This window comes from Hyperolius riggenbachi, chromosome 11, assembly GCF_040937935.1.
Source record: "Hyperolius riggenbachi isolate aHypRig1 chromosome 11, aHypRig1.pri, whole genome shotgun sequence".
Lineage (NCBI taxonomy): Eukaryota > Metazoa > Chordata > Amphibia > Anura > Hyperoliidae > Hyperolius > Hyperolius riggenbachi.
The window spans coordinates 59,350,106-59,375,455 of NC_090656.1; the positions used below are offsets into that span (position 1 = coordinate 59,350,106).

The 25,350-nt window shown below is 45.6% G+C and overlaps 1 protein-coding gene across 1 annotated transcript in view; it reads left to right on the forward strand.

Annotated features, from left to right (window-relative positions):
• The first annotated feature begins 670 nt into the window (after positions 1-670).
• LOC137539107 (meckelin-like) overlaps positions 671-25,350 on the forward strand; it is an 84,646-nt gene continuing 59,966 nt past the window's right edge. Inside the window, exons 1-8 of the mRNA XM_068261588.1 lie at positions 671-1,006; positions 6,163-6,245; positions 7,174-7,255; positions 7,873-7,945; positions 9,287-9,344; positions 9,446-9,478; positions 12,500-12,562; positions 20,142-20,242. Of these exons, the coding sequence (XP_068117689.1) occupies positions 832-1,006; positions 6,163-6,245; positions 7,174-7,255; positions 7,873-7,945; positions 9,287-9,344; positions 9,446-9,478; positions 12,500-12,562; positions 20,142-20,242 (668 nt within the window). The 5' untranslated portion in view covers positions 671-831. The remainder of the gene's footprint in view (positions 1,007-6,162; positions 6,246-7,173; positions 7,256-7,872; positions 7,946-9,286; positions 9,345-9,445; positions 9,479-12,499; positions 12,563-20,141; positions 20,243-25,350) is intronic.

The following is a 25,350-nucleotide window of genomic DNA, read 5'->3' on the forward strand; positions in this document are numbered from 1 at the left end:
AAATCGCCCAAAAACGCAAACGCGTAGCCTGCACCATTTTCAAGCAATTTCCCGGCGATCGCGTTTTAGTGCTATAGAAGCGCAATATGTGATCGCTAAAAATCGCCAGGTGTGAATGGTGATTTTTGGCGTTAATCGCTAAAAAAACGCCAGAGCAAAACGCTAGCAAAATCGATAGCGTTTTTTGCGATCAGCAAGTGTAAATGGGGCCTAACAGTTGTTTAAAAATCGCTTCCATGCATTTGTATAGACAGTGCTTCAATGACAAATGACAAAACCGTGGCGTTTAGACACCTATGTGAATTAACACTTAATAATATGATAACAGCATTAATAATTATCAATAAAAACAGTAATAATAAATATTTGATAATCCTTATTGTTTTTAATAAATAATAATACTAATAGTAATAAAATAATATCTCAGTAGTGTGGTAGATATGAAATTTCCATCTGTGAACAAACAGGAAACCTGTTCCTTGCTATTTTATACATAAAATTACACTTGTGAATGTTTCATTGCTATTGCTACACTTTCTTTTAAACGTAACATTGTATGTTGTGGGTTGGAGGGAAGCTGGGCAGGTCACATGACTGCTGTGCACACTATGAGGAGTCTGGGCAAGTCACATGGCTTCTGTGTCCACTATGAGGGGAGACGGTCTAATGACTATGTACACTGGGTGTAGCTGTGCTTTCAGTTACTCCTGCAGACCAATAGGCAGAATGATTGTTGTAATGTGAGCTGTTGTATTGTGTTTCCATAGTTACAGGGCTGCCTCTGAGCTGTGATGGAGAGAAGCTGCTGTGTGCTCCAGTCCTGATCCCATCATGATGCCCCCTCTGTGCCGTCTGCTGCTGCTTTTGCTGCTGCCAACCTGCTGCCTGTGCCAGTCCACCTCCATTGCCTTCTCCCAACCAGGGAACTGCAGCAGCAGCCAGTACTACAATGTGGCCAGCTATGCCTGCGATGCCTGCCAGACACCCAGTATCCAAGCACCAGACGGTGAGTGAGCTATGGGGGGACACCAGGGGGGAGGGGGGCTGCCTGAGGAGGGGGACACCAGACGGTGAGTGAGCTATGGGGGGGACATCAGGGGGAGCCTCCTGAGGGGAAGGTGGCACCAGACGGTGAGTGAGCTATGGGGGGGGGACACCAGGGGGGCTGCCTGAGGGAGGGGGGGCACCAGACGGTGAGTGAGCTATGGGGGGGACATCAGGGGGAGCCTCCTGAGGGGAAGGTGGCACCAGACAGTGAGTGAGCTATGGGGGACACCAGGGGGGCTGTCTGAGGGGTGGGGGGCACCAGACAGTGAGTGAGCTGTGGGGGGACACCAGGGGGCTGCCTGAGGGGGGGGGGGGGTGGCACCATACGGTGCGTGAGCTATGGGGGACACCAGGGGGGCTGCCTGAGGGGGGGGGGGCACCAGACAGTGAGTGAGCTGTGGGGGACACCAGGGGGGCTGCCTGAGGGGGGGTGGCACCATACGGTGCGTGAGCTATGGGGGACGCCAGGGGGGCTGCTTAAGGGGGGGCACCAGACAGTGAGTGAGCTATGGGGGGGCTGCCTGAGGGGGGCACCAGACAGTAAGTGAGCTATGGGGGGACACTGGGTGGCTGCCTGAGGGGGGGTCACCAGACAGTGAGTGAGCTATGGGGGGATTCCAGGGGGGCTGCCTGAGGGGGGAGGCACCAGATGGTGAGTGAGCTATAGGGGGACACCAGGGGGACTGCCTGAGGGAGGGGGGCACCAGACAGTGAGTGAGCTATGGGGGGACACCAGGGAGGCTGCCTTAGGGGGGAGTTCACCAAACGGTGAGTGAGCTATGGGGGGACACCAGGGGGGCTGCCTGACTCCTCTATTTCCAGGACAACAGCTGGGGTCACTAAGGGTCTTCTCAATCATTTTAAAGGTGCCCATTCATGGTACAATATTTTCCTCAAATGCGATTATTCGATCAGCTTTTTACAAATTGTACAGAAAACCGCACAGCATGTGGAGAAAATCGACGTGACAGGATTCTGTGGTTGATTGGAAAGAAAGTGTTTCTGTTATAGGTGGAGTTTTCTGTATTCAGCCATACTACTGAACTATTTTATCTCTGTATACACACATCCAATTTTGATTGGCAAATCATTGACCAATTTTACCCCTTCCATGTAGCGTGAGAGATTACCTAAAACTATTAGCCCTCATACTACATGGAGGTGGTAAAATTTATAAATTATTGGCCAATCAAAGTTGGATGTGTGTATGCACCCATACACCTCCCCACTGTACAGTGCTTCCCAATTCCTCATTGGCGTTTTGGTGTCATCACACCTTTCAGGTAATATAACACTCGATTTTCCTGCTGGATAGACCATTCGATTTGATCATTTTATCGGACGGGGGAAGTTATTTTGTTCCATTCTGCTTGATCGATGGAAGTTGGCCGATATCTGCACGAATCAATCAATTTACTCAATCGGGCAGGATGGAAACTATTGGTTGATCGTTAAATAATAGGCCACTGATTACATGATTTGGATTGACACAGAATCGTTTTTTGGTGTCAGAGCCGGGAGGCACAGCATTGTTTATCTAAATTAGTGAAGGAGAATAGCCAGGATCTCGCTTGCAGTGGGTGGGCCGCTAGTCAATCGATTTTCAGTCAACCACACTGTAGTTCGTCGCTGAATAAAGTAGATTGCTTAATTGCTCGATTGAAAACCTAGTAATGTATAGGCACCTTAACTAAATCATGCAATCTCATAGCCCTAAGGGCACTTGTAGTGGACCTGACCTCTTGCGCAGTTCAGAAGGAAAACAGAGAGAAATGCACCCTGTATGTATTTAGAGAGTTTAGCCTGTCTAATTCCCCCCTCATCTGTGACTAATCACAGGTTATAATTTGATCTCTCAGCTGTGCCAGCTGGCTGCCTCGGCAGAGCAGCTAATTTGTAAACTCATGTTAACCCTATGGCTGCTTCCATGAAAGCAGGAAGTAGACACACTGCAGGTTTATTGCAGAATTTGTATCAGCTGTAACAAAGAAATGTTTTTCTTTACAGGTTATTATGCTGTTGCTTACCTGTTAGAGCAGAGAGGAAGTTCTGGGTTTAGGTCCGCTTTAAGGCAAACCCATGTGGTGGTAAACGTATTAAACTGGGTGGCTTGGTTATTTCGCGGAGATCCCTCTTGCTATGCACGACCACCTCCCAGCCAGGACATTCCCTGCATGGAGTTTGTATGCTCCCTCTGTTTGTGCAGATTTCCACCCACAACCCAAAAACATACTGATAAGTTAACTGGTTACTCTAAAAATCATCCTATAGGTGCGCATACATTACTTGATTTGTGGCATTGATATACGGCAGATTTCATCATTATGATCGGTGCTGCATCGTGGCTGCCCATTGTAATTTTAAACTATTTCCAGGCAAAATATATCAAAATGATCGATCCGGCATGCTAGAAAGATCTGGCTTGAAAGCACTCGGTCGGGTGTGCAGCGGTACCGGCGTTTAATTTCCTGAGGACCGTCCCAAATGACCCCCGGGCCGCTCTCCCCCCAGGTGTAATTTGTCACCGACCCCTCTCTCTGAGCCCATTTTGAGTGTTGAAACAGCTCCCCACTGATGCACTCCGTCCTCAAGTGTCCCAAGTCATCTCTCCATCGCCGCCGTGCACCTGTATCCCGTGACCTGATGTCACTAACTGGGTACCGGGGCCCAGCAGTGATAGAGAGAATACACAGAAGGAGGCGTGCCAGTGGACAGGCTGAGGAAGATCAAAGTGCTATACAAAATGATAGTGATAGTAAACTTTTCCCCATAGCTGGCTGTGTTGGTCACCCAGGTCTCTTCAACCCCCCCCCCCCCCCACCACCCTTAAACTAATGGTAGTTCCTCCAGGGATTTGTAAAGAATGGGTGACCTGGATCATTCCTGTCCAGCCAATACACCCTCCTCCTTTCAGCATCCGTCCGTCTCCATCCCTGCGCCGTCTCCACGCTCGTGGCATCTCTGTCCCCGTTACATATGTAAATACAGGCCTGGGGGAACAGAAAAGAGGCGCCATATTGGATGGAAATGGAATGACACTGAAGAAAGAAGGATGCAGCACGTTGGCCGGATAGGTGAGAACGCCTCTGCTACAGTTCGGGGCGAGGATGGGGGGGTAGGATCAATAGCCAGCCAATGATTCTATCTGGGGGAGAGGAACCAAGAGCATGCTATCTGCAGGGGTCAGAGGAACAATCTATCTGGATGGAAGCGGAACCAAGGCCAGACCATCTAAGGGGGGGAGGGGGGGGTGTTATCCTAGAGGTTATTTGTATGCAATATTTGTTTGTAATTATGGGACCCCCTAGCAAAACTTTAATGGGGCCCGCCAATGTCCACACCCTTTCCCTTGCTACCCCCGTGCGTGTATGATGTACACTATTGTTTGTATTATTATTATTATTATTATTATTATTTATTTATATAGCGCCGACATATTCCGCAGCGCTTTACAAAGCACCGTTAGACAACACAGGGAACAAACCCGAAAATGTACAGCAGTCTCAAGCAGCACAAATATTACAACACAAACAGTAAACATTAGGAGGATGACCCTGCCCTTGCAAGCTTACAATGTAAAGTGTGTTAGTACTCAGAATAGCGAGCTAAACTGCGTACTAATGTACTAAACGTTCCCACCACTGCCAGCCAATTATGTCAGGAACCGGCCCGCGACTCGCCTGCGTATACGGTTCCCGACTGCGGGTTTGACCAGATCGAGAGGGGAAGCAGCCTTAGTCAAGCTAAAACAAGGCTGGTACCCCTCAGAACACTTCTCACTGCCACCACTAGCTGTTGCTAGACACTTCCACTCTGCTGTCGAGTGCTCAGCGCGCAATCCACGTTTTTGTATTCGGGTCAGCTTTACACTTTAGGCCGAATACGGAAACGCCACGCACACATACGCACGAATGCAATCTTACACTGTAGTGAAGCAAAACCACTAACAGTCGTTCCGAATGATACTGTTAGCCAATGTAAAGAGAGGGAAACCGAGAGCCCGATATGGTGTAGTATGTTAATGTAATGGTATCTGGTGATAAAGAAGGTGATTATACTCACAAAGGTAGGTCACCACCAAGGCAACCACTGGGCGAGCAGGCGGGGAGAATTATAACCTGACCCCGCTCAGGTCTAAGAAGTCGCTCTCTGTAGATAGGAAAAAGTGGGGATACACCCCTCCACCAAGGGTGGATTAAATTATTTTGTAGCAGGATAACAGAGGCGCCAGGTAGAGTAAAATTAATTAAAATCGTTAAAGGGCGAAGTGGGTGGACTTCCATTGAGCACAAACGCTCAGAAAAAGAAAGGTACAGGCAGCACTTTGCTGCGCGGATCGGAAACAAAACGCTCAGATGTGAACACTTTCATAGGCTATCATTGCACAAGCTTTTTAGTGCTGCGTAATATGTTGGCGCTTTATAAATACAATAAATAATAATAGTGCGATTTTCAAAAGCCCTAAGAGTATGGGCATGGATGGTGGAGTGGGTAAGCATACCAGCATGGATGGTGGAGTGGGTAAGCATACCAGCATGGATGGTGGAGAGGGTAAGCATACCAGCATGGATGGTGGAGTGGGTAAGCATACCAGCATGGATGGTGGAGTGGGTAAGCATACCAGCATGGATGGTGGAGTGGGTAAGCATACCAGCATGGATGGTGGAGTGGGTAAGCATACCAGCATGGATGGTGGAGTGGGTAAGCATACCAGCATGAGCATACCAGCATGGATGGTGGAGTGGGTAAGCATACCAGCATGGATGGTGGAGTGGGTAAGCATACCAGCATGGATGGTGGAGTGGGTAAGCATACTAGCATGGATGGTGGAGTGGGTAAGCATATCCGCATGGATGGTGGAGTGGGTAAGCATATCCGCATGGATGGTGGAGTGGGTAAGCATACCAGCATGGATGGTGGAGTGGGTAAGCACATCAGCATGGATAGTGGAGTGGGTAAGATGGGGTCACAGTAATAAAAGCACTATAATAGGGGACATTATTCCATGTGTCCTGAATTTTTTAGCCTTTTTTTAAAACTCTTATTATTTTTAGATTAGCCGCCTGACAGTTCCAGTCCTGTTTGCGATCTGCTTATTCTGTCTTCTGGTTCCAGGCCTGAGGTGTACATGTCCTGATACTTATACAGTCCAGTCCCTGGGATCACCACAAGTCACCTGCTCATCCTGCGCAAATGAAGTAAGTACTGCAGAAGCCAGGTGAGTCATTAGCTCTGCTGTCGTCTGAATCGTCTCTTTGCAGGTTTGTCATCTGAAATATGGAAAACTTCTTAGAAACAATCTTAGTGTCAAATTGACTACCTCCAGTAACCGACCATCAAAATCACTTTACCCACAGACTAATCTACCCTCACACTAACCTGCCCTTACATTAACCTACCATCACACTACCTTTATGTTTACACTACACTACCTAATGTTCACACTAACCTACCTTCAATTGAGCCTACCCTAGCACTACTCAGACCTCACACAAACCTACCCTAACACTAACTCCTACCCTGAATAACCATGCCCTCTCACTGACCCTGCCGTTACACGGGCCCCGCCCTCACACTGACGTTGCTCTCACACTGACACTACCCTCACTATGACCCTGCCCTCACTCTGACGCTGCCATCACCCTAACACTGCCCTCACCCTAACGCTGCCCTCACACTGATCTATAATATCACTATCTCACATGTTCCCTGTCCTCTTACTAACTCTTCTATAATACTGGCCTTAATCTCACTTTAACCTGCCCTTCAAAATAACCCTACCCTTATTCTATACTGCACACAAGCTAAGCTTACAGAGGGCCAGCCCATGTGTGGGAAGGGCTTGTATTCACAAATTATTTAACGCTGTCCTCATGCCGACACCTCGAGTCCTGACGCTGCCCTCACTATGACCCTGCCCTCACAGCGGCACTTCCTTTTCACCGAAGCTGCCCGCACACCCCTCACTCTGACCTATAATATAACTATCTCACATGCACCGTATCCTCTTACTAACTCTTCCTAGGCTACAGCTGCTCATTGTTCCTTAAACCAAGTTATTAAATAAAGGTTTTACAGATTTGGGTGAAGAGACATCATTTTATTTTATTTTTTTTGCCCTGACAGACTCGAAAAGTTTCCCTGGATCGACGGTTGTGCCTAGCCTGTAGCAGCAGCCAGTGTTCATGTGGCAGTGGCAGCGTGACTGGTAATAAGACCATATATGTCTGTCTGCATCTTATGACTGGTCTGGTAGTTATGCCTATGATTGCAGAAAATGTGTCATTCATGGGAATTACCTCATAAACAATTACTCTGTCCTAAGTTAGGGAAGACAAGACCATAGAGGAGGGGGTGTAGCAATTTGTGGTAAAACAGCAGCTCAGAGCCCTGAACATTTGCCCAACAAAGTCCTTTGAATGTATAGGTGCCCAGATCTCAGCAGGGGGCAACATCTTTAGTCCTGTCAGGTGCAGCTCTGCAGAATCTTTGTTTATGGAGAATTCCAAAGCCAGTAGAAATAATATCTGGTCTCCCAGAATGCTCTGGGAGGAGAATTCCACATAGCTAAGCAGCCTGGGCTAGACATCATGCAATGTATAGATATCGGAAGTGTTTCTAATGCTGAAACCAGAATAATTACTGTATAATTTACTGCATTCTACTATATGTCACTACAGTGCCTCTTCAATAAATGAGTTCTATAATGTATGTGTGTGACGTTGGAGTGTAAGCTACTCTGATGCAGGGGTTGATGTATTAGGAACATACATGTTTGAGTAAGTCAATAAAATATGTCTGTACTTTCCTTTGTTTATTTTGTAGAGGAAGACTATATAAACCAAAGCTACAGATGTGTCACGTGTACGGGAACAACTCCAAACGCTGCAGGCAATCAGTAAGTGAGATAACAGCGGCACAGTCTGGCGGGGACACATCTTGGCGTCTGTTAAGCCTCAGGCACACATGATAATTGTTGTCCAATATGATCATTTATTATTACATTACACTGTGTGTATAGCTATCGCCTGTGTAGTGCTGCCTGCCCTGCTTGGGGTAAAGTTAGACACGTCCTTTGACAATTTTTAACTAATTAAGTACAATTAATTAATTACAGTAGGCAGTACAAAGCTGACAGAAAACACAGAATTTTTGACTAATCAATCTCCTCATAGTAGTTTCTCAGTATTACTCTTATTCTGTACAAAACCACTCCCTGGAAATGATCTATACAAAGATGCTAGCCTCCCTCCCTACTCATTTGCAGATTCTGAAAGGGCCCTTTTCCACTAGCAATCGCTAGCGTTCGCGCTGAACTCTAGCGATTGCGATTCAGCAAAAGAAAAAAAATTCCTGTCGATTTCCCGACGTTTGCGATCGCGATTTTGCTATGCTATGCGCTGCATAACAAAATCGCGGCAAAAATCGTTTCACGGCGCGATCTCGATGAAGTAAAAAATGAATCGTGGTAGTGGAAATTACCTACCGCGATTCCGATGTTAAAAAGCAAACTGTAGCGATTTTAAAATCATTAGCGGTTTGCGGTTTTGCGATTAGGCAATCGCCAACGCTGTAGTGGAAAAGGGCCCAAAGTTGGATAGCGTAATGGCTGTTCAGTAAGAGCTTTTGTAAATAAAGAATCTGAGAATCCCCTCATGAATAGATGGACTAAACCAAAACCTGTCAGATTTTCACTACCTACTGTAAGAGATAGCAACATAGTAAAAAAAAAAAAAAAAGTAATTAAATTTATATAAAAAACAAACAAAAAACAACAACTTCAAAATAGGACTTCAGTCAACTGATTTTGGTTTGATCTCACGGGAGAAGGCTGTTATATTACTGATCGGGTGAGGGGACTGGGGGTGGAGTTAGTGATGGAGCATTATGCCCTCATTTTAAACGGATTTCTTCTGATCGGATAAAAGGGTGCAGAGGAGTAGAATTATCTATACTTCCTAATCAACTTGTTTATTCGCTCAGCCACATCCTATGTTCCTATGTTGAGCAGGTCTCCCTGTGGTGTGGTATGACCCAAGGAAGGCTTGCAAACTAAACTTTTGCCATCTACTAGTACATTACACATTTCTGAATAAATCCAGTGCATGTTGGAGCATAACTTTTGTCGTCCTGTGTTCTCTAAGGCTTTTTTGTCTCTGCATGGTTTCAGTCTGTCACTCATTGTGCATTATATTCTGTCACTTTGCATTCACAACCCATCTTGCTTGGTGTGTTGCAGGTGTGTTCCGTGCCAGCCTACCTATAAGGAGAACTGCACCTGTCCAACAGCCAATCAGGTAGCAGGATTATCCATCACAGGCTGAGTGTGTTGTTTACAGACCCTTCTTCTTCTGCAGTAATTGTTGTTTTCTTTACTTTCTTCTCTTTTTCTGCACAGGTTGGAGGTCTGTGTGTTCCAGATACGCCGGAGGTAATGGCTATAACTGAGAATTTGTTGTATGTTTGTAAGATGGGGCTATGAGAGAATGTCTGCTGCTCTGCTTCTGATCTTTGTTCTATATAACCCTAACCTATTCATTAGAAGACACTGACCAGAAAGGGAGAGTAAGGGAGAATTAACAAATACACATTTCAAGTGAATCTATTGTGCCATTTCTGTTTGCAATGAAGCCACAGGATTAGCATGGCGGCCTGGAAAGAAGTTGTTTGCAAAGAGGAAATGCGAACTCAGCAAGTACGGAAACCTATTTATACTTAAAGGGAACCTAAAATGAGGATATGGATATTTCCTATTTAAAAAATACCTGTATGAAAAATAAAAAAACTTGTTTTAAATAAATAATACCTGTTGCCTGACTCTCCCGCTGATTGTGTGTCTTTAATACTTTCAGCCACAGCCCCTGAACAAGCATGCAGATCAGGTGCTCTGACTGAAGTCAGACTGGATTAGCTGCATGCTTGTTTCAGGTGTGTGATTCAGCCACTACTGCAGCAAAGAGATCAGCAGGACTGCCAGTAAACTGGTATAGTTTAAAAGGAAACACCCATATCCCTCTCAGTTTAGGTTCCCTTTAAAGAGACACTGAAGCGGGAAAAAAAATTGATATAATGAATTGGTTGTGTAGTATGGATAATTACTTGAACATTAGTAGCAAAGAAAATATTCTCATATTTTTATTTTCAGTAATATAGTGTTTGTTTTTTTTATAACATTGCATCATTCTCATATTTGCAGTTTATACACTACTCAGCATACTAAGTAATTGTACAGAGCAGGCCAGTGAACTTTTGAACTGTCCTCTGGAGAGAAAATAAGATACAGTGACCGACAGTTGAGATAACAAGCTTCAGAAGACAGAGCTCTTTGCGACATTGGAAGTCATGGAGCTCAATGGCTCTTTTGCATAGATAACAACTGGAGTTTCTTAACTCTTCCTGTACTGGAAACAATATTAGACTTATGTCTCTGCTCCTAATGTCCTGATGTTTTATTTCTTAGCTGTACTACACATACAAATCATTATATCATACAATTTTTTTTCCGCTTCAGTTTCTCTTTAAGGCAAACCTGAAGCGAAAATACACTTATGAGATAAGGAATTGTATGTGCAGTATATATAATTAATAGAACATTAGGAGCAAAGAAAAGTGTCTCACATTGTTTTCAAGTACAGGAAGAGTTATAAAAACTATCTATGTAATTATCTATGCAGAATGGCTTCTCTGAACTCGACCAACTTGCTCAGCTACAGTCCTGTTTTCTGAAGCTCTCAAACAGCCAAGAAACAGCGAGAGACAGCCTGAGATGAGGTTTTACTGCAGGTCATTATTTCTGCTTCGTTTTATACGTTTGGTTTTATAACTGCAAATATGACAGAATGATGCAATGTTATAAAAAAAAAAAAACGCTATATAACTGAAAATAAAAATATGAGACTCTTTTCTTTGCTACTAATGTTCTATTTTTTTTTTTATCCGTACTACACATACAAGTCATTATATCATAATTTTTTTTCCGCTTGGTCTGCTTTAAACTGAGATGAAAATCCATATTAATTGAAACAAACAAAATAAATAAATCATCCAATAAGAAAATATTTCTTTAGCTTGCCTATCCTTTGTGTTGCATGTCAGATTTAAGAGAAATGGGATATGAAAAAAAGAAAATAACGTTTTTACTCGTTTCTATCTTTACTGTTTTTCTGTAATGCCAAAAGTGACATCACTGCTGCCCTTTTCTTTTTTTTGCATTTTTAAACCCAGCTCTGTGTTAATGTACTGCTTATTTTATACAGCTAAGGATTTTGGTAGCCAAATGACCAAGAGACAGATCCTCTCTGATCGAAACTGAGAGATCTGTCACCGCTCTACCGCTATTCATGGTGAAGCAATAAACAACACCATAAAGCAGCAGTACTGGTTCCAAATTCCCGCCCAACAGATGCGAACAGATCCAATGTTAACCAATGGATCCGTTTGGTCTGTTCTGCTACATGGACCACAAGTTTTGGTCTGGAACGATTTTTTTTTTCTGGATCAATGGATGCAATGTCCCTGGTTTAATTTTGCCGCCTCTGGGAACACTCAGAAGGTTTTGGAAGCACTCGTGTCCCACAGTGCTTCCAATAACGGGCCGCTCCATACTGCACGAGTGCAAGCGAGAGCACTCTCACACATACCTGAGCACATATAGCTGGGCTGTAATTCGGTCAGCCAGGGAATCTGGTGAGTGCATTGCATGAGTATTGATGGTGATAATGGAGGCCTGGGAATCTCTGTAAGGTGCCAAACCTCAGGGAATCTCTGTAGAGTACCAAACCTCAGGGAATCTCTGTAGAGTACCAAACTTCAGGGAATCTCTGTAGGGTACCAAACCTCAGGGAGTCTCTGTAGAGTACCAAACTTCAGGGAATCTCTGTAGGGTACCAAACCTCAGGGAATCTCTGTAGCGTACCAAACCTCAGGGAATCTCTGTAGGGTACCAATCCTCAAGGAAACTCTGTAGGGTACCAAAACTCAGTGAATCTCTGTAGTGTACCAAACTTCAGGGAATCTCTGTAGGGTACCAAACTTCAGGGAATCTCTGTAGGGTACCAAACCTCAGGAAATCTCTGTAGGGTACAAAACCTCAGGGAATCTCTGTAGCGTACAAAACCTCAGGGAATCTCTGTAGGGTACCAATCCTCAAGGGAACTCTGTAGGGTACCAAATCTCAGGGAATCTCTGTAGGGTACCAAATCTCAGGGAATCTCTGTAGGGTACCAAACCTCAGGGAATCTCTGTAGGGTACCAAACCTCAGGGAATCTCTGTAGCGTACCAAACCTCAGGGAATCTCTGTAGGGTACCAATCCTCAAGGAAACTCTGTAGAGTACCAAACCTCAGGGAATCTCTGTGGGGTGCCAAATTTTAGCATATTTTGCCAGCATGTTTTGTACATAGTGGCAGTTTTAGAACTTTTTTTGCCGGTAACTATCATATTTATTGTGCAGAGTGTGACGTCTGTGACGTTCTGGGAATCCTTGTACCTCTACCCCAGCTATGATGTTTGCAAGGTATGTCACATTACCCCGGCTATGATGTCTGCCAGGTATGTCATGTTACTACAGCTAAAATGTCTGGTTTAAGCAGGGGAGGGGACAGCCTTAGTATCAGAGAGGTGTAGGCAGGGGAGGGGATCGCGGCAGTGTGTGAGGTGTAAGTAAAGTAGGGGATGGTTGTAGTCTGAGAGACATGTAAGCAGTGGAGGGAATAATTTTAGTGTCAGGTGTAAGCAAGAGAGGGGACGGTCACAGTATCAGTTGTAAGCAAGGAAGATGACAGTGGTAGTGTCAGATAGGTTTAAAGCAGATCCGAGATGAAAAACTAACTAGAACAAGTGACTTGTCTATATGTCTTATCTAAAATTTAGATAGTTTACACAGCAAATCTAGCTGCAAACAGCTTCAACAGTTTGATTATTTATTCATTTGATTAAATGAGGGCAGCCATGTTCTGTTTGTCACATTGAACGCAGGCAAGCTAATCTCCCGCCCTCAGCCTGTGACAAAATCAGTCCCCTCGCCTCCTCCCTCCTCCCCTCTGCCTCTGAAATCTGTGGCTAGTAACCTCCTCCTCCTGCACAGACTGAGCTCCCATAAGCCCTTGCTACATGGGACTGAGTGCCAAGGCTCTCTGAAAAAGCTGTGGGCGAGGCTTGTTTAGTTTATAGGGAATTAGAGTATTTAAACAAAACAAAAAAAGTATTTGGCTTGAGGAATGCAGTATAAACTATATGAAAGGAACACAATTATGCAACAAGTAAAAGTTTATCTTGAATCAACTTTAAGCAAGGGAGGGGACAGTGGCAGTGAGGTTTAAGCATGGGAGGGGATGTTTTAGTGTCAGATGTAAGCAAGGGAGGGCACCGTCGCAGTTTCAGAGAGGTGTAAGCAGGGGACAGGGCAGTGTCAGAGAAGTGTAAGCAGGACAGGTGACAGTTGTAGTGCCAGAGAGGTGTAAGCAGGGGAGGGGAACCGTTTGGCAACGATTATCACTATTCAAATCTCACACAGAGGTGATCATTACCTGAATAGTACCAATGAAGATGTTATGCAGTAGTTGAATGAGGACTCCTAGTTTAAATGCTATACTGGTGCTGAGACATTACACAGAATTTATATCCCAGTTATTCTGAGTGAGAAAGGAAGTCAGGGAGATGTAGCCATCAGAGTGACAGAACACAGTAAAAATCTAGCGGAGGTTCAAACCCATCCTCGTGCTAGAGATTTTTTTTTTCCTTTTTAGGACTGTTTGTGATTTATTTTTCCAAGCATGTCTTAGTGTCTTGTCAGTTGAGCCAAAGGTATGTGATTGTTTCAGTATATAGCTACAGTGGGTTACAAAAGTTTGGGCAACCTTGTTAATCTTCATGATTTTCCTGTATAAATCGTTGGTTGTTATGATAAAAAATGTCAGTTAAATATTTCATATAGGAGACACACACAGTGATATTTGAGAAGTGACATGAAGTTTATTGGATTTGCAGAAAGTATGCAATAATTGTTTAAACAAAATTAGGCAGGTGCATAAATTTGGGCACCACAAAAAAGAAATGAAATCAATGTTTAGTAGATCCTCCTTTTGCAGAAATTACACCCTCTAAACACGTCTTGTAGGTTCCAATGAGAGTCTGAATTCTGGTTGAAGGTATTTTGGACCATTCTCCTTTACAAAACATCTCTAGTTCATTCAGGTTTGATGGCTTCCGAACATGGACAGCTCTCTTTAACTCACACGACAGATTTTCATTTATATTCAGGTCTGGGGACTGAGATGGCCATTCCAGAACGTTGTACTTGTTCCTCTGCATGAATGCCTTAGTAGATTTTGAGCAGTGTTTAGGGTCGTTGTCTTGTTGAAAGATCCATCCCCGGTGCAGCTTCAGCTTTGTCACTGATTCCTGGACATTGGACTCGAGAATCTGCTGGTACTGAGTGGAATCCATGCATCCCTCAACTTTGACAAGATTCCCAGTCCCTGCACTGGCCACTCAGCCCCACAACATGATGGAACCACCACCATATTTTACTGAAGGTATCGTGTTTTTCTTGGATTGCTGTGTTCTTTTTTCTCCATGCATAACGCCCCTTGCTATGCCCAAATAACTCAATTTTAGTTTCATCAGTCCACAGCATCTTATTCCAAAAGGAAGCTGGCTTGTCCAAATGTGCTTTAGCATATCTCTGTTTGTGCTGTGGGCAGAGAAAAGGCTTTCTCTGCATCACTGTCACATACAGCATCTCCTTGTGTAAAGTGCACCGAATGGTTGAACGATACACAGTGACTCCATCTGCAGCAAGATAATGTTGTAGGTCTTTGGTGCTTGTCTGTGTGTTGACTCTGACTGTGCTCACCATCCGTTGCTTCTGTTTATCCGAAATTTTTCTTGGTCTGCCACTTCGAGCCTTAACTTGAACTTAGCCTGTGGTCTTCCATTTCCTCAATATGTTCCTAACTGTGGAAACAGACAGCTGAAATCTCTGAGACAGCTTTCTGTATCCTTCCCCTAAACCATGATGGTGAACAATCTTTGTATTCAGGCCATTTGAGAGTTGTTTTGAGACCCCATGTTGCTACTCTTCAGAAATGTAAAAGAGGAGGGAAACTTACAATTGACCCCCTTAACCACTTCCCGACCGCCCAACGCACAGAGGCGGCCGGAAAGTAGACCCCCAAAGGACCAGCTCATGCCCAGAGGCGGCGGTCCTTGTAGGGGCATGGGCGGCGCGGTCGGCCGCCGGGGACTGGCTCCGCCCACCTCGCGCTGTAACCCGCCGGCCGTTCGGAAGCGCTGGTGGGTTACTAGCACCCGGATCGCCGCATACAAAGTGTATAATACACTTTGTAATGTATACAAAGTGTATTATACAGGCTGCCTCCTGCCCTGGTGGTCCCAGTGTCTGAGGGACCACCAGGGCAGGCTGCAGCCACCCTAGTCTGCACCCAAGCACACTGATTTCCCCCCCCCCTGCCCACCCCCCAGACCACTGTTTGCACCCAATCACCCCCCTAATCACCCATCAATCACTCCCTGTCATTATCTGTCAACGCTATTTTTTTTTATTCCCTAAACTGCCCCCTGCTCCCTCCTGATCACCCCCCCCACCCCTCAGTTTCTCCCCAGACCCCCCCCCCCTGTGTACTGTATGCATCTATCCCCTGATTACCTGTCAATCACCTGTCAATCACCCATCAATCACCGCCTGTCACTGCCACCCATCAATCAGCCCCTAACCTGCCCCTTGCGGGCAATCTGATCACCCACCCACACCAATAGATCGCCCGCAGATCCGGCGTCCGATCACCTCCCAAGTGCAGTGTTTACATCTGTTCTCCACCCTAAACACCCACTAATTACCCATCAATCACCCCCTGTCACTGCTACCTATCAGATTAGACCCCTATCTGCCCCTAGGGCACTCAATCACCCGCCCACACCCTCAGAACGCCCTCAGACCCCAGCCCTGATCACCTCGCCAGTGCATTGCTTGCATCTATTCACCCCTCTAATCACACCTTGAGACACCCATCAATCACCTCCTGTCACCCCCTAGCACACCTACCCATCAGATCAGGCCCTAATTTGCCCCGTGTGGGCTCCTGATCACTCGGCCAAACCCTCAGATCCCCCTCAGACCCCCTTCCGATCACCTCCCCAGTGCATTGATTGCATCTATTTTCCCCTCTAACCACCCCCTGAGACACCCATCAATCACCTCCTGTCACCCCCCTAGCACTCCTATCCATCAGATCAGGCCCAATACAACCTGTCATCTAAAAGGCCACCCTGCTTATGACCGGTTCCACAAAATTCGCCCCCTCATAGACCACCTGTCATCAAAATTTGCAGATGCTTATACCCCTGAACAGTCATTTTGAGACATTTGGTTTCCAGACTACTCACGGTTTTGGGCCCGTAAAATGCCAGGGCGGTATAGGAACCCCACAAGTGACCCCATTTTAGAAAAAAAGACACCCCAAGGTATTCTGTTAGGTGTTTGACAAGTTCATAGAAGATTTTATTTTTTGTCAAAAGTTAGCGGAAATTGATTTTTATTGGTTTTTTTTCACAAAGTGTCATTTTTCACTAGCTTGTGACAAAAAATAAAATCTTCTATGAACTCGCCATACACCTAACGAAATACCTTGGGGTGTCTTCTTTCTAAAATGGGGTCACTTGTGGGGTTCCTATACTGCCCTGGCATTTTAGGGGCCCTAAACCGTGAGGAGTAGTCTAGAAAACAAATGCCTTAAAATGACCTGTGAATAGGACGTTGGGCCCCTTAGCGCACCTAGGCTTCAAAAAAGTGTCACACATGTGGTACCGCCGTACTCAGGAAAAGTAGTATAATGTGTTTTGGGGTGTATTTTTACACATACCCATGCTGAGTGGGAGAAATTTCTATGTAAATGGACAATTGTGTGTAAAAAACATCAAACAATTGTCATTTACAGAGATATTTCTCCCACTTAGCATGGGTATGTGTAAAAATACACCCCAAAACACATTATACTACTTCTCCTGAGTACGGCGGTACCACATGTGTGGCACTTTTTTACACCCTAAGTACGCTAAGGGGCCCAAAGTCCAATGAGTACCTTTAGGATTTCACAGGTCATTTTGCGACATTTGGTTTCAAGACTACTCCTCACGGTTTAGGGCCCCTAAAATGCCAGGGCAGTATAGGAACCCCACAAATGACCCCATTCTAGAAAGAAGTGACCCAAAGGTATTCCGTTAGGAGTATGGTGAGTTCATAGAAGATTTTATTTTTTGTCACAAATTAGCAGAAAATGACACTTTGTGAAAAAAAAACAATTGAAATCAATTTCCGCTAACTTGCGACAAAAAATAAAATCTTCTATGAACTCGCCATACTCCTAACGGAATACCTTGGGGTGTCTTCTTTCTAAAATGTTGTCATTAGTGGGGTTCCTATACTGCCCTGGCATTTTAGGGGCCCTAAACCGTGAGGAGTAGTCTTGAAACAAAAATGACCTGTGAAATCCTAAAGGTACTCATTGGACTTTGGGCCCCTTAGCGCAGTTGGGGTGCAAAAAAGTGTCACACATGTGGTACCGCCGTACTCAGGAGAAGTAGTATAATGTGTTTTGGGGTGTATTTTTACACATACCCATGCTGAGTGGGAGAAATATCTCTGTAAATGGACAATTGTGTGTAAAAAAAAATCAAAGTGACAGGCAGCCACAATCGGCGGCACCCGCAACCCCCCCCCCCAAGCACCACCCCCCCCCCCCCCCCGCGAGTGACAGCCAGCCGCGATCGGCGGCACATACCAAGCCCCACCTCCACCACCCCCATGAGTGACAGCGATCCGCTATCGGCAGCACTACCTTGCCCTAACCCCCAAACCCCCCCCCCCCCCGCGAGTGAGAGCACCGGCGGCACCACGAATCCCTCTCCCACCGCCTGCGACCGACATCGCAAACACGCGCAAAACGACTGACATTGCAAAGCAAAACGACTGACTTTGCAATCGCAAACAAAACAACCAACATCGCAAGCAAAGCGACCAACATCGCAATCGCCCGCACAACGACCGACATCGCAAGCAAAACGACTGACATTGCAATCGCAAGCAAAACGACTGACTTTGCAATCGCAAACAAAACGACCAACATCTCAAGCAAAGCGACATACATCGCAATCGCCCGTACAACGACCGACATCGCAATCGCAAGCAAAACGACTGACATCGCAATCGCAAGCAAAATGACTGACATCACAATCGCCCGCAAAACAACTGACAGCGCGATCGGTCGCAAAACGACCGACATCGCGATCGCAAGCAAAATGGCCGACTTCGCAATCGCCCGCAAAACGACTGACATCGCAATCGCCCGCAAAACGATTGACATTGCAAGCAAAACGGCCGACAACGCAATCGCCCGCAAAACGACCGACATCGCAACCGCCCGCAAATTGAATGACATCGCAATCATCCGCACCAACCCCCCCCCCCGTGAGTGCCTAATACACACGATGCGTTTTCCCGCTCGCTCCGCGGGTCGATTAGATTATTTCCAACATGCTCGATTCGGATTTCGATCGTTCCTGCCATCGATTTGGCATAATTAACATGTTGGAAATAATCGAATCGATCCCGATCGACCCGCGGATCGAGCGGGAAGACGCATCTTGTGTACCAAGCATAAGACCAGAGACTGGTAGGAGTGTCTGAGGGCTGGGACTTGGGAGGGCTAATGAATAATTAATCAGGAAGCAGGGTAAGGGAGGATATGACATCACAATTGGCTTCAGACAAGACAGACAAACATGGAACCTGCCATGAGCTGTCAGGAGCATCATTCTCTGCATATACTATATAAAAATTCTGTGAAATCCAAACGTGGACAGTGAAATGCATATGTAATGTAAGTACAGCCAGTATTTAGCTACTGATATATGTGTTTTTTGTCTCTGAGACCCTATACTTAACAGCTCCTCTTTAAGGGGGGTAAAGGCCACGGTCCTCAAGTGGTTAAAATGAACCAGAGACAAAGCACCCTCATGTATTTTGCCAAATATATTAGTGGGAACATTAGAGAAAACACCTACCCTGCTCTCTGTTTCATCCTTTACTGCTCAGCCTGCTTGTTATCAGCCCTGATAAAATCCCAGACTGAGCATTCAGTCTGGCTTTGCTCAGGAATCATTATAGCTGAGTCTGTCTTTTCTGATGTCTTTTCAAGACCAAGCTTGCCCCCTGCTGGCTCTGCTATAATGACTCAGATATAATGATTCCTGAGCAAAGCCAGACTGAATACTCAGTCGGGGATTTTATCAGGGCTGATTAGAAGTATGCTGAGCAGTGAAGGATGAAACAGAGAGCAGGGTAGGTGTTTTCTTTAATGTTTCCACTGATATATATGGTAAAATACATGAGGTGCTTTGTCTCTGGTTCACTTTAAAAACCCTTTCTCATAACTGGATTCACCTGTGTATGTAGGTCAGTAGTCATTGAGCTTACCAAGCCAATTTGAGTTCCAATAATTAGTTCTAAAGGTTTTAGAATGAATAAGATGCCCAAATGTATGCACCTGCCTAATTTTATTTAAACAATTATTGCGCACTTCCTGTAAATCCAATAAACTTCATTTCAAATATCACTGTGTGTGTCTCCTGTATGACATATTTAACTGACATTTTATATTGTAACAACCAGCGATTTTACACAGGAAAATCATGACGATTAACAAGGTTGTCCAAACTTTCGCATCCCACTGTACGTGACTGGCATGGAGCAGGTGTGTTACATTTGGTGTTATCACTCTCACACTCTCTCATACTGGTCACCATGGCACCTCATGTTCACACAAAGATGCGTGGAATTGTCTCTGTTACAGGAACCCCTTCTTACATTATGTTTGCAAAAATAGGACTATGTTCAGGTTCTCTTTCGAAAACCAGTTTCCAATACGAGAGAAGATGGAACCTCTGACAGCTGGCAAATGTTTAAAATTGCCCTCCCTTTACAGTCATTGGGGTAGTGGAAAATAAAAAGAAATCTTTCCAACAAGAAAAAAAAAGTGGTTTCCATTTTTAATATTCCCCCATTTCAATGCAACTAGGAATATAACAACATTACTGCGTGTCAAGTCGTCACTAACATGGTAATAATGAATGCCTTCTCCAGCACCAGCAAAGCCTACGACTACTACAGTCTTATACCGTAAGTAATTCCAATCTCCCTCACCAGGTCTGTGTCTGTATAGTCACATACAGGAAGTTCAGTGTGCAGGGAAAACATGTCCCTCGGAAAACTCGCTGATTTTTTTTTTATGACTTTTGAACAAACTGTCTATAGGACATTCATAGTTACATAGTTACATAGTTATTTTGGTTGAAAAAAGACATACGTCCATCGAGTTCAACTAGTGCAAAGTACAACTCCAGCCTGCTCCCTCACATATCCCTGTTGATCCAGAGGAAGGCGAAAAAAACCCTTACAAGGCATGGTCCAATTAGCCCCAAAAGGGAAAAATTCCTTCCCGACTCCAGATGGCAATCAGATAAAATCCCTGGAACAACATTAGAGATGTCGCAAATGGTTTGCCTGCGAACGGTTCCAGGCCAACTTTGGGGGTTCGCGTTCGCCTGCACCAGGCGAACTTTTGTGGAAGTTCGATTCGCCCCATAATGCTGTATTGAGCAAAACTTTGACTCTCCATATCACTGTCAGCAGACACATTATTGCCAAACACGCTGCTCTCACTGCTGGAGGCCCGCCCCCCCTCCAAGCAAGGTCCTTATACCATTTGACTCAGTTGTCTGCCTACACTAATTAGTTATGGGACAGCTGCTACACACTCTGCTAGGGAGATTGTAATTAGCCTCTTGTGGGACCCTCCACCCTTCCACCCTTCTACCTCCTACCGGAGGGAGGAGGGTCTCATCTGCCAGGGAATTATACTATTTCAAAAACCAGTCTACATACCATGGCTGGGAATCGAACCCGGGTTTCACTGTGTGGTGGGCAAGTCACCCTAACTGCTGTACCACGGCAGTACTAACTGAAGCTGGCCTAGCATTTACCATTTATGCTCAATGCAATAGAAACATTAGGTTGCTTAAAGGGAACCTTAACTGAGAGTGATATGGATGTTTCCTGTAAACAATACCAGTTGCCTGGCAGTCCAGCTGATCTTTGTGACTGCAATAGTGGCTGAATCACACCCTGAAACAAGCATGCAGCTAATCCAGTCTGACTTCAGTTAGAGCACCTGATCTGCATGCTTGTTCAGGGGCTGTGGCTAAAAGTATTAGAGACACAGGATCAGCAGGCGATTCAGGCAACCGGTATTATTTTAAAAGGAAAAATCCATATCCTTCTCCGTTTAGGTTCCCTTTAGGGATTTGTAGCATAAGCCAACTCACATTGGCTGGGATTTGAACCCGGGTCTCACTGTGTGGTGGGCAAGCACCCTAACCACTGTACCACAACAGTACTAACTGAAGCTGGCCTAGCATTTACCATTTATGCTCAATGCAATAAAAAAAAGTAGATAAGACAAATAACATTTTTATCACACTTTTCTCCTGGCGGCCTATAAAGCATGCCCTAGTGGCTGCAGCTCTGGTGCTTTGAGTCCGCCAGGAGAAAAGTGTGATATAAATGTTATTTGTCTTGTCTACTTTTTCTCTTGTATTGAGCATAAATGGTAAATGCTAGGCCAGCTTCAGTTAGTACTGTTGTGGTACAGTGGTTAGGGTGCTTGCCCACCACACAGTGAGACCCGGGTTCAAATCCCTGCCAATGTGAGTTGGCTTTTATGCTACAAATCCTTAAAGGGAACCTAAACGGAGAAGGATATGGATTTTTCCTTTTAAAATAATACCAGATGCCTGAATCGCCTGCTGATCCTGTGTCTCTAATACTTTTAGCCACAGCCCCTGAACAAGCATGCAGATCAGGTGCTCTGACTGAAGTCAGACTGGATTAGCTGCATGCTTGTTTCAGGGTGTGATTCAGCCACTATTGCAGACACAAAGATTAGCTGGACTGCCAGGCAACTGGTATTGTTTACAGGAAACATCCATATCACTCTCAGTTAAGGTTCCCTTTAAGCAACCTAATGTTTCTATTGCATTGAGCATAAATGGTAAATGCTAGGCCAGCTTCAGTTAGTACTGTCGTGGTACAGCGGTTAGGGTGACTTGCCCACCACACAGTGAAACCCGGGTTCGATTCTCAGCCATGGTATGTAAACTGGTTTTTGAAATAGTATAATTCCCTGGCAGATGAGACCCTCCTCCCTCCAGTAGGAGGGAGGAGGGAATAGGTAGAAGGGGTGGAGGGTGGAGGAGGGTCCCACAAGAGGCTAATTAAAATCTCCCTAGCAGAGTGTGTAGCAGCTGTCCCATAACTAATTAGTGTAGGCAGACAACTGAGTCAAATGGTATAAGGACCTTGCTTGGAGGAGGGAGGGGGGGCGGGCCTCCAGCAGTGATGTGTATTTCACTCAATCAGGTGTGCCTCCAGGTATTAGAGCCCTTGAAACATGGTTTCTATCATTTTTCCAGCCGGTAGAATTTTTAAAAATTTTCAAAGTTCGCTTCCCCATTGAAGTCTATTGCGGTTCGCAAACTTTTTCGTGAACCGAACCTTTCACGGAGGTTCGCGAACAGGGTTCGTGAACCGAAAAACGGAGGTTCGCGACATCTCTAATCAACATCGTTAGGCATTACCTAGTAATTGAGTAAAATTGGAAAAGGGTACCTATTACTTAAGAGGTGTCCACACAGATTACAATTGTTTTTTTTTTTTCAATTCAACAAGGTATCACACGTAGAGGTATCACACGTGTGTTCGAGATTGCTGCAACTTTGTAGAAAAAAACGATTGTATATAGCCTAAACTCCAACCTCTAACCTGTCTTCTGTAATATCCTAATGTAACCATGTATAGTTTTTCTTCACCTCCATAGTGATAGTTCATAATTAGTAGTATTAGTTGAAATATGTGACTCTGAAGTCTCCAGAAAACGCACTTTTTATTTTACAATGTTGTTAAACATGAATGACCCCTGAAATGCCGCATCCCTGCAGCTGAAATCTCAGTTAAGCCCCCCGAATCCCATAGGGATGATTTGGGGATCGCTTCTGCATAGAATCTGCGTGGAAAAAATGTCAATCTGCGCGGATCTCCGCCTCTCCCCGCCCCTCTCAGTCTTCTTTCACTGAGAGGGGCGGGGAGAGGCGGCGATCAGCGCAGATTGACGTGCATGGAGGCAGAGCTACAGCCCAAAGCTCTGCCTCCCCAGGGCAGCAAAATCCTCGACCAGAAAATTGTGGATTGTGCCCTGTGGTTTTGGGGGGATTCATTGAAATTTCAGCCGCGAGGATGCAGCGTTTCAGGGGGGGCATTGATGCCTAACAACATTGTAAAATAAAAACTGCGAAAGATTAAAATATGCGCTCGCTCTATGTAATAGTAAGTGGAAAAAACCCCGACAGACTTAATCCACTGAAATGTCTCTTTGAATCAATACTGTCATATGCAGCAACACAGTCTCTGGGTTGTACCAGTTGTTCATGAAGTAAAAAAGTCTATTAGTTGCGCTCATGACATGTGAAACTTGCTGCAAACAATCCCCCCTTTCAGGGGTAACTCACCAGATGCTGCGGTCTGTACAGACCAGTATGCGCCTCCGGGGTGTATGGCCCCCCGTCACCTCACGATCTCAACGCCTGCTGGATGGTCCAGTGGAGGGCGGATCCCGGGTCCTCTCCGAGTTGGGGATAGATAGCTTGCAACAAAAAAACACACAGGAAGACCAGCTTCCAATAGTGTGATACTGCGTTTATTTAAAAAAAGTTAAAAACAAGCAAAGTCTATGCGCTGAGCATATATGGACTTGTTATGCACATAGGATGTGGGTGAAGTTACGTCCCGTATGGCCGCCAAGACCCACTATAATCCTGTGCAAACACCGTCCGGAGGATTCAAACCCCGCTATGCTGCTCGCCGTGTGCGGCTGGCGTCAGCGCGTCCAACGTGATTACGTCACTCCGTTAGCTCCGCGGAGCTAACGGAGTGACGACACGGCGAGCAGCATAGCGGGGTTTGAATCCTCCGCAGAGCGGACGGTGTTTGCACAGGATTATAGTGGGTCTTGGCGGCCATACGGGACGTAACTTCACCCACATCCTATGTGCATAACAAGTCCATATATGCTCAGCGCATAGACTTTGCTTGTTTTTAACTTTTTTTAAATAAACGCAGTATCACACTATTGGAAGCTGGTCTTCCTGTGTGTTTTTTTGTTGCAAGCTATCTATCCCCAACTCGGAGAGGACGCGGGATCCGCCCTCCACTGGACCATCCAGCAGGCGTTGAGATCGTGAGGTGACGGGGGGCCATACACCCCGGAGGCGCATACTGGTCTGTACAGACCGCAGCATCTGGTAAAATAAAAACTGCGTTTTCTGGAGGCTTCAGAGTTTCTTTAAAGGGAAACTTAGGAAAAGAAAAAAAAATTACCTGGGGCTTCTTTTAGCCCCCTGGACTCCTACTGTGCCCATGGAGTCCTTCTGATTCGCTCCGGGCTGCCCAGCTTTGTGGTGGTCAGGACAGCGTTGGCACAGTAGGAGTCCAGGGGGCTGGAAGAAGCCCCAGGTAAGTTAAAATATATTTTTTTTTACTTAAAGTAAACCAGAGACTAACTAAGGCCAGGTTCACATCTGCGTTCTGAGCCAAAAGGATCCGATAAGTGGATCCGGTCTCTGCTTCACCGGATCCGGATGGCTCAGTCCATGGCCCGGTTCACATAGTGAAAACGGATCTGATCAATGATTGATAGGCAGCCGGTGGTAGAGGCTTCCTCTTCTTCCGCTGTGACTACACAGCGCGTCATGTGACTAGTCACATGACATGGAAGAAGACGGAAGCCTCTACCGCCGGCTGCTACGGAAGATTTGGTATGTATAAGCCCTCACCCACCCGCCTGGCTGCTGCACCCTCCCCTCACCCTCCCGCCGCTAGATTCGCGTCGGCCCATGCCGCCATCACCCATGGAACGGTCCATTTCTTCACTAGTGTGAAGAAACGTTCCGCTTTCCATTACCCCAATACTGCAACATTTTTGTCCGGATCCGTTCCGCTGGGCAGAACGGTCCGGAAAATTAGGGCCTGCAGCAATTTTTAGGTCCGGGGACCAGAATGTACAGAAAGCATCCGTACCAACGGACGGACGCATGTGAATGGATCCATAGGTTAACATTGGATCCATTCACATCCATTCTGTTTGTACAGTATACGTTCCGGTTACGTTCCGAAAA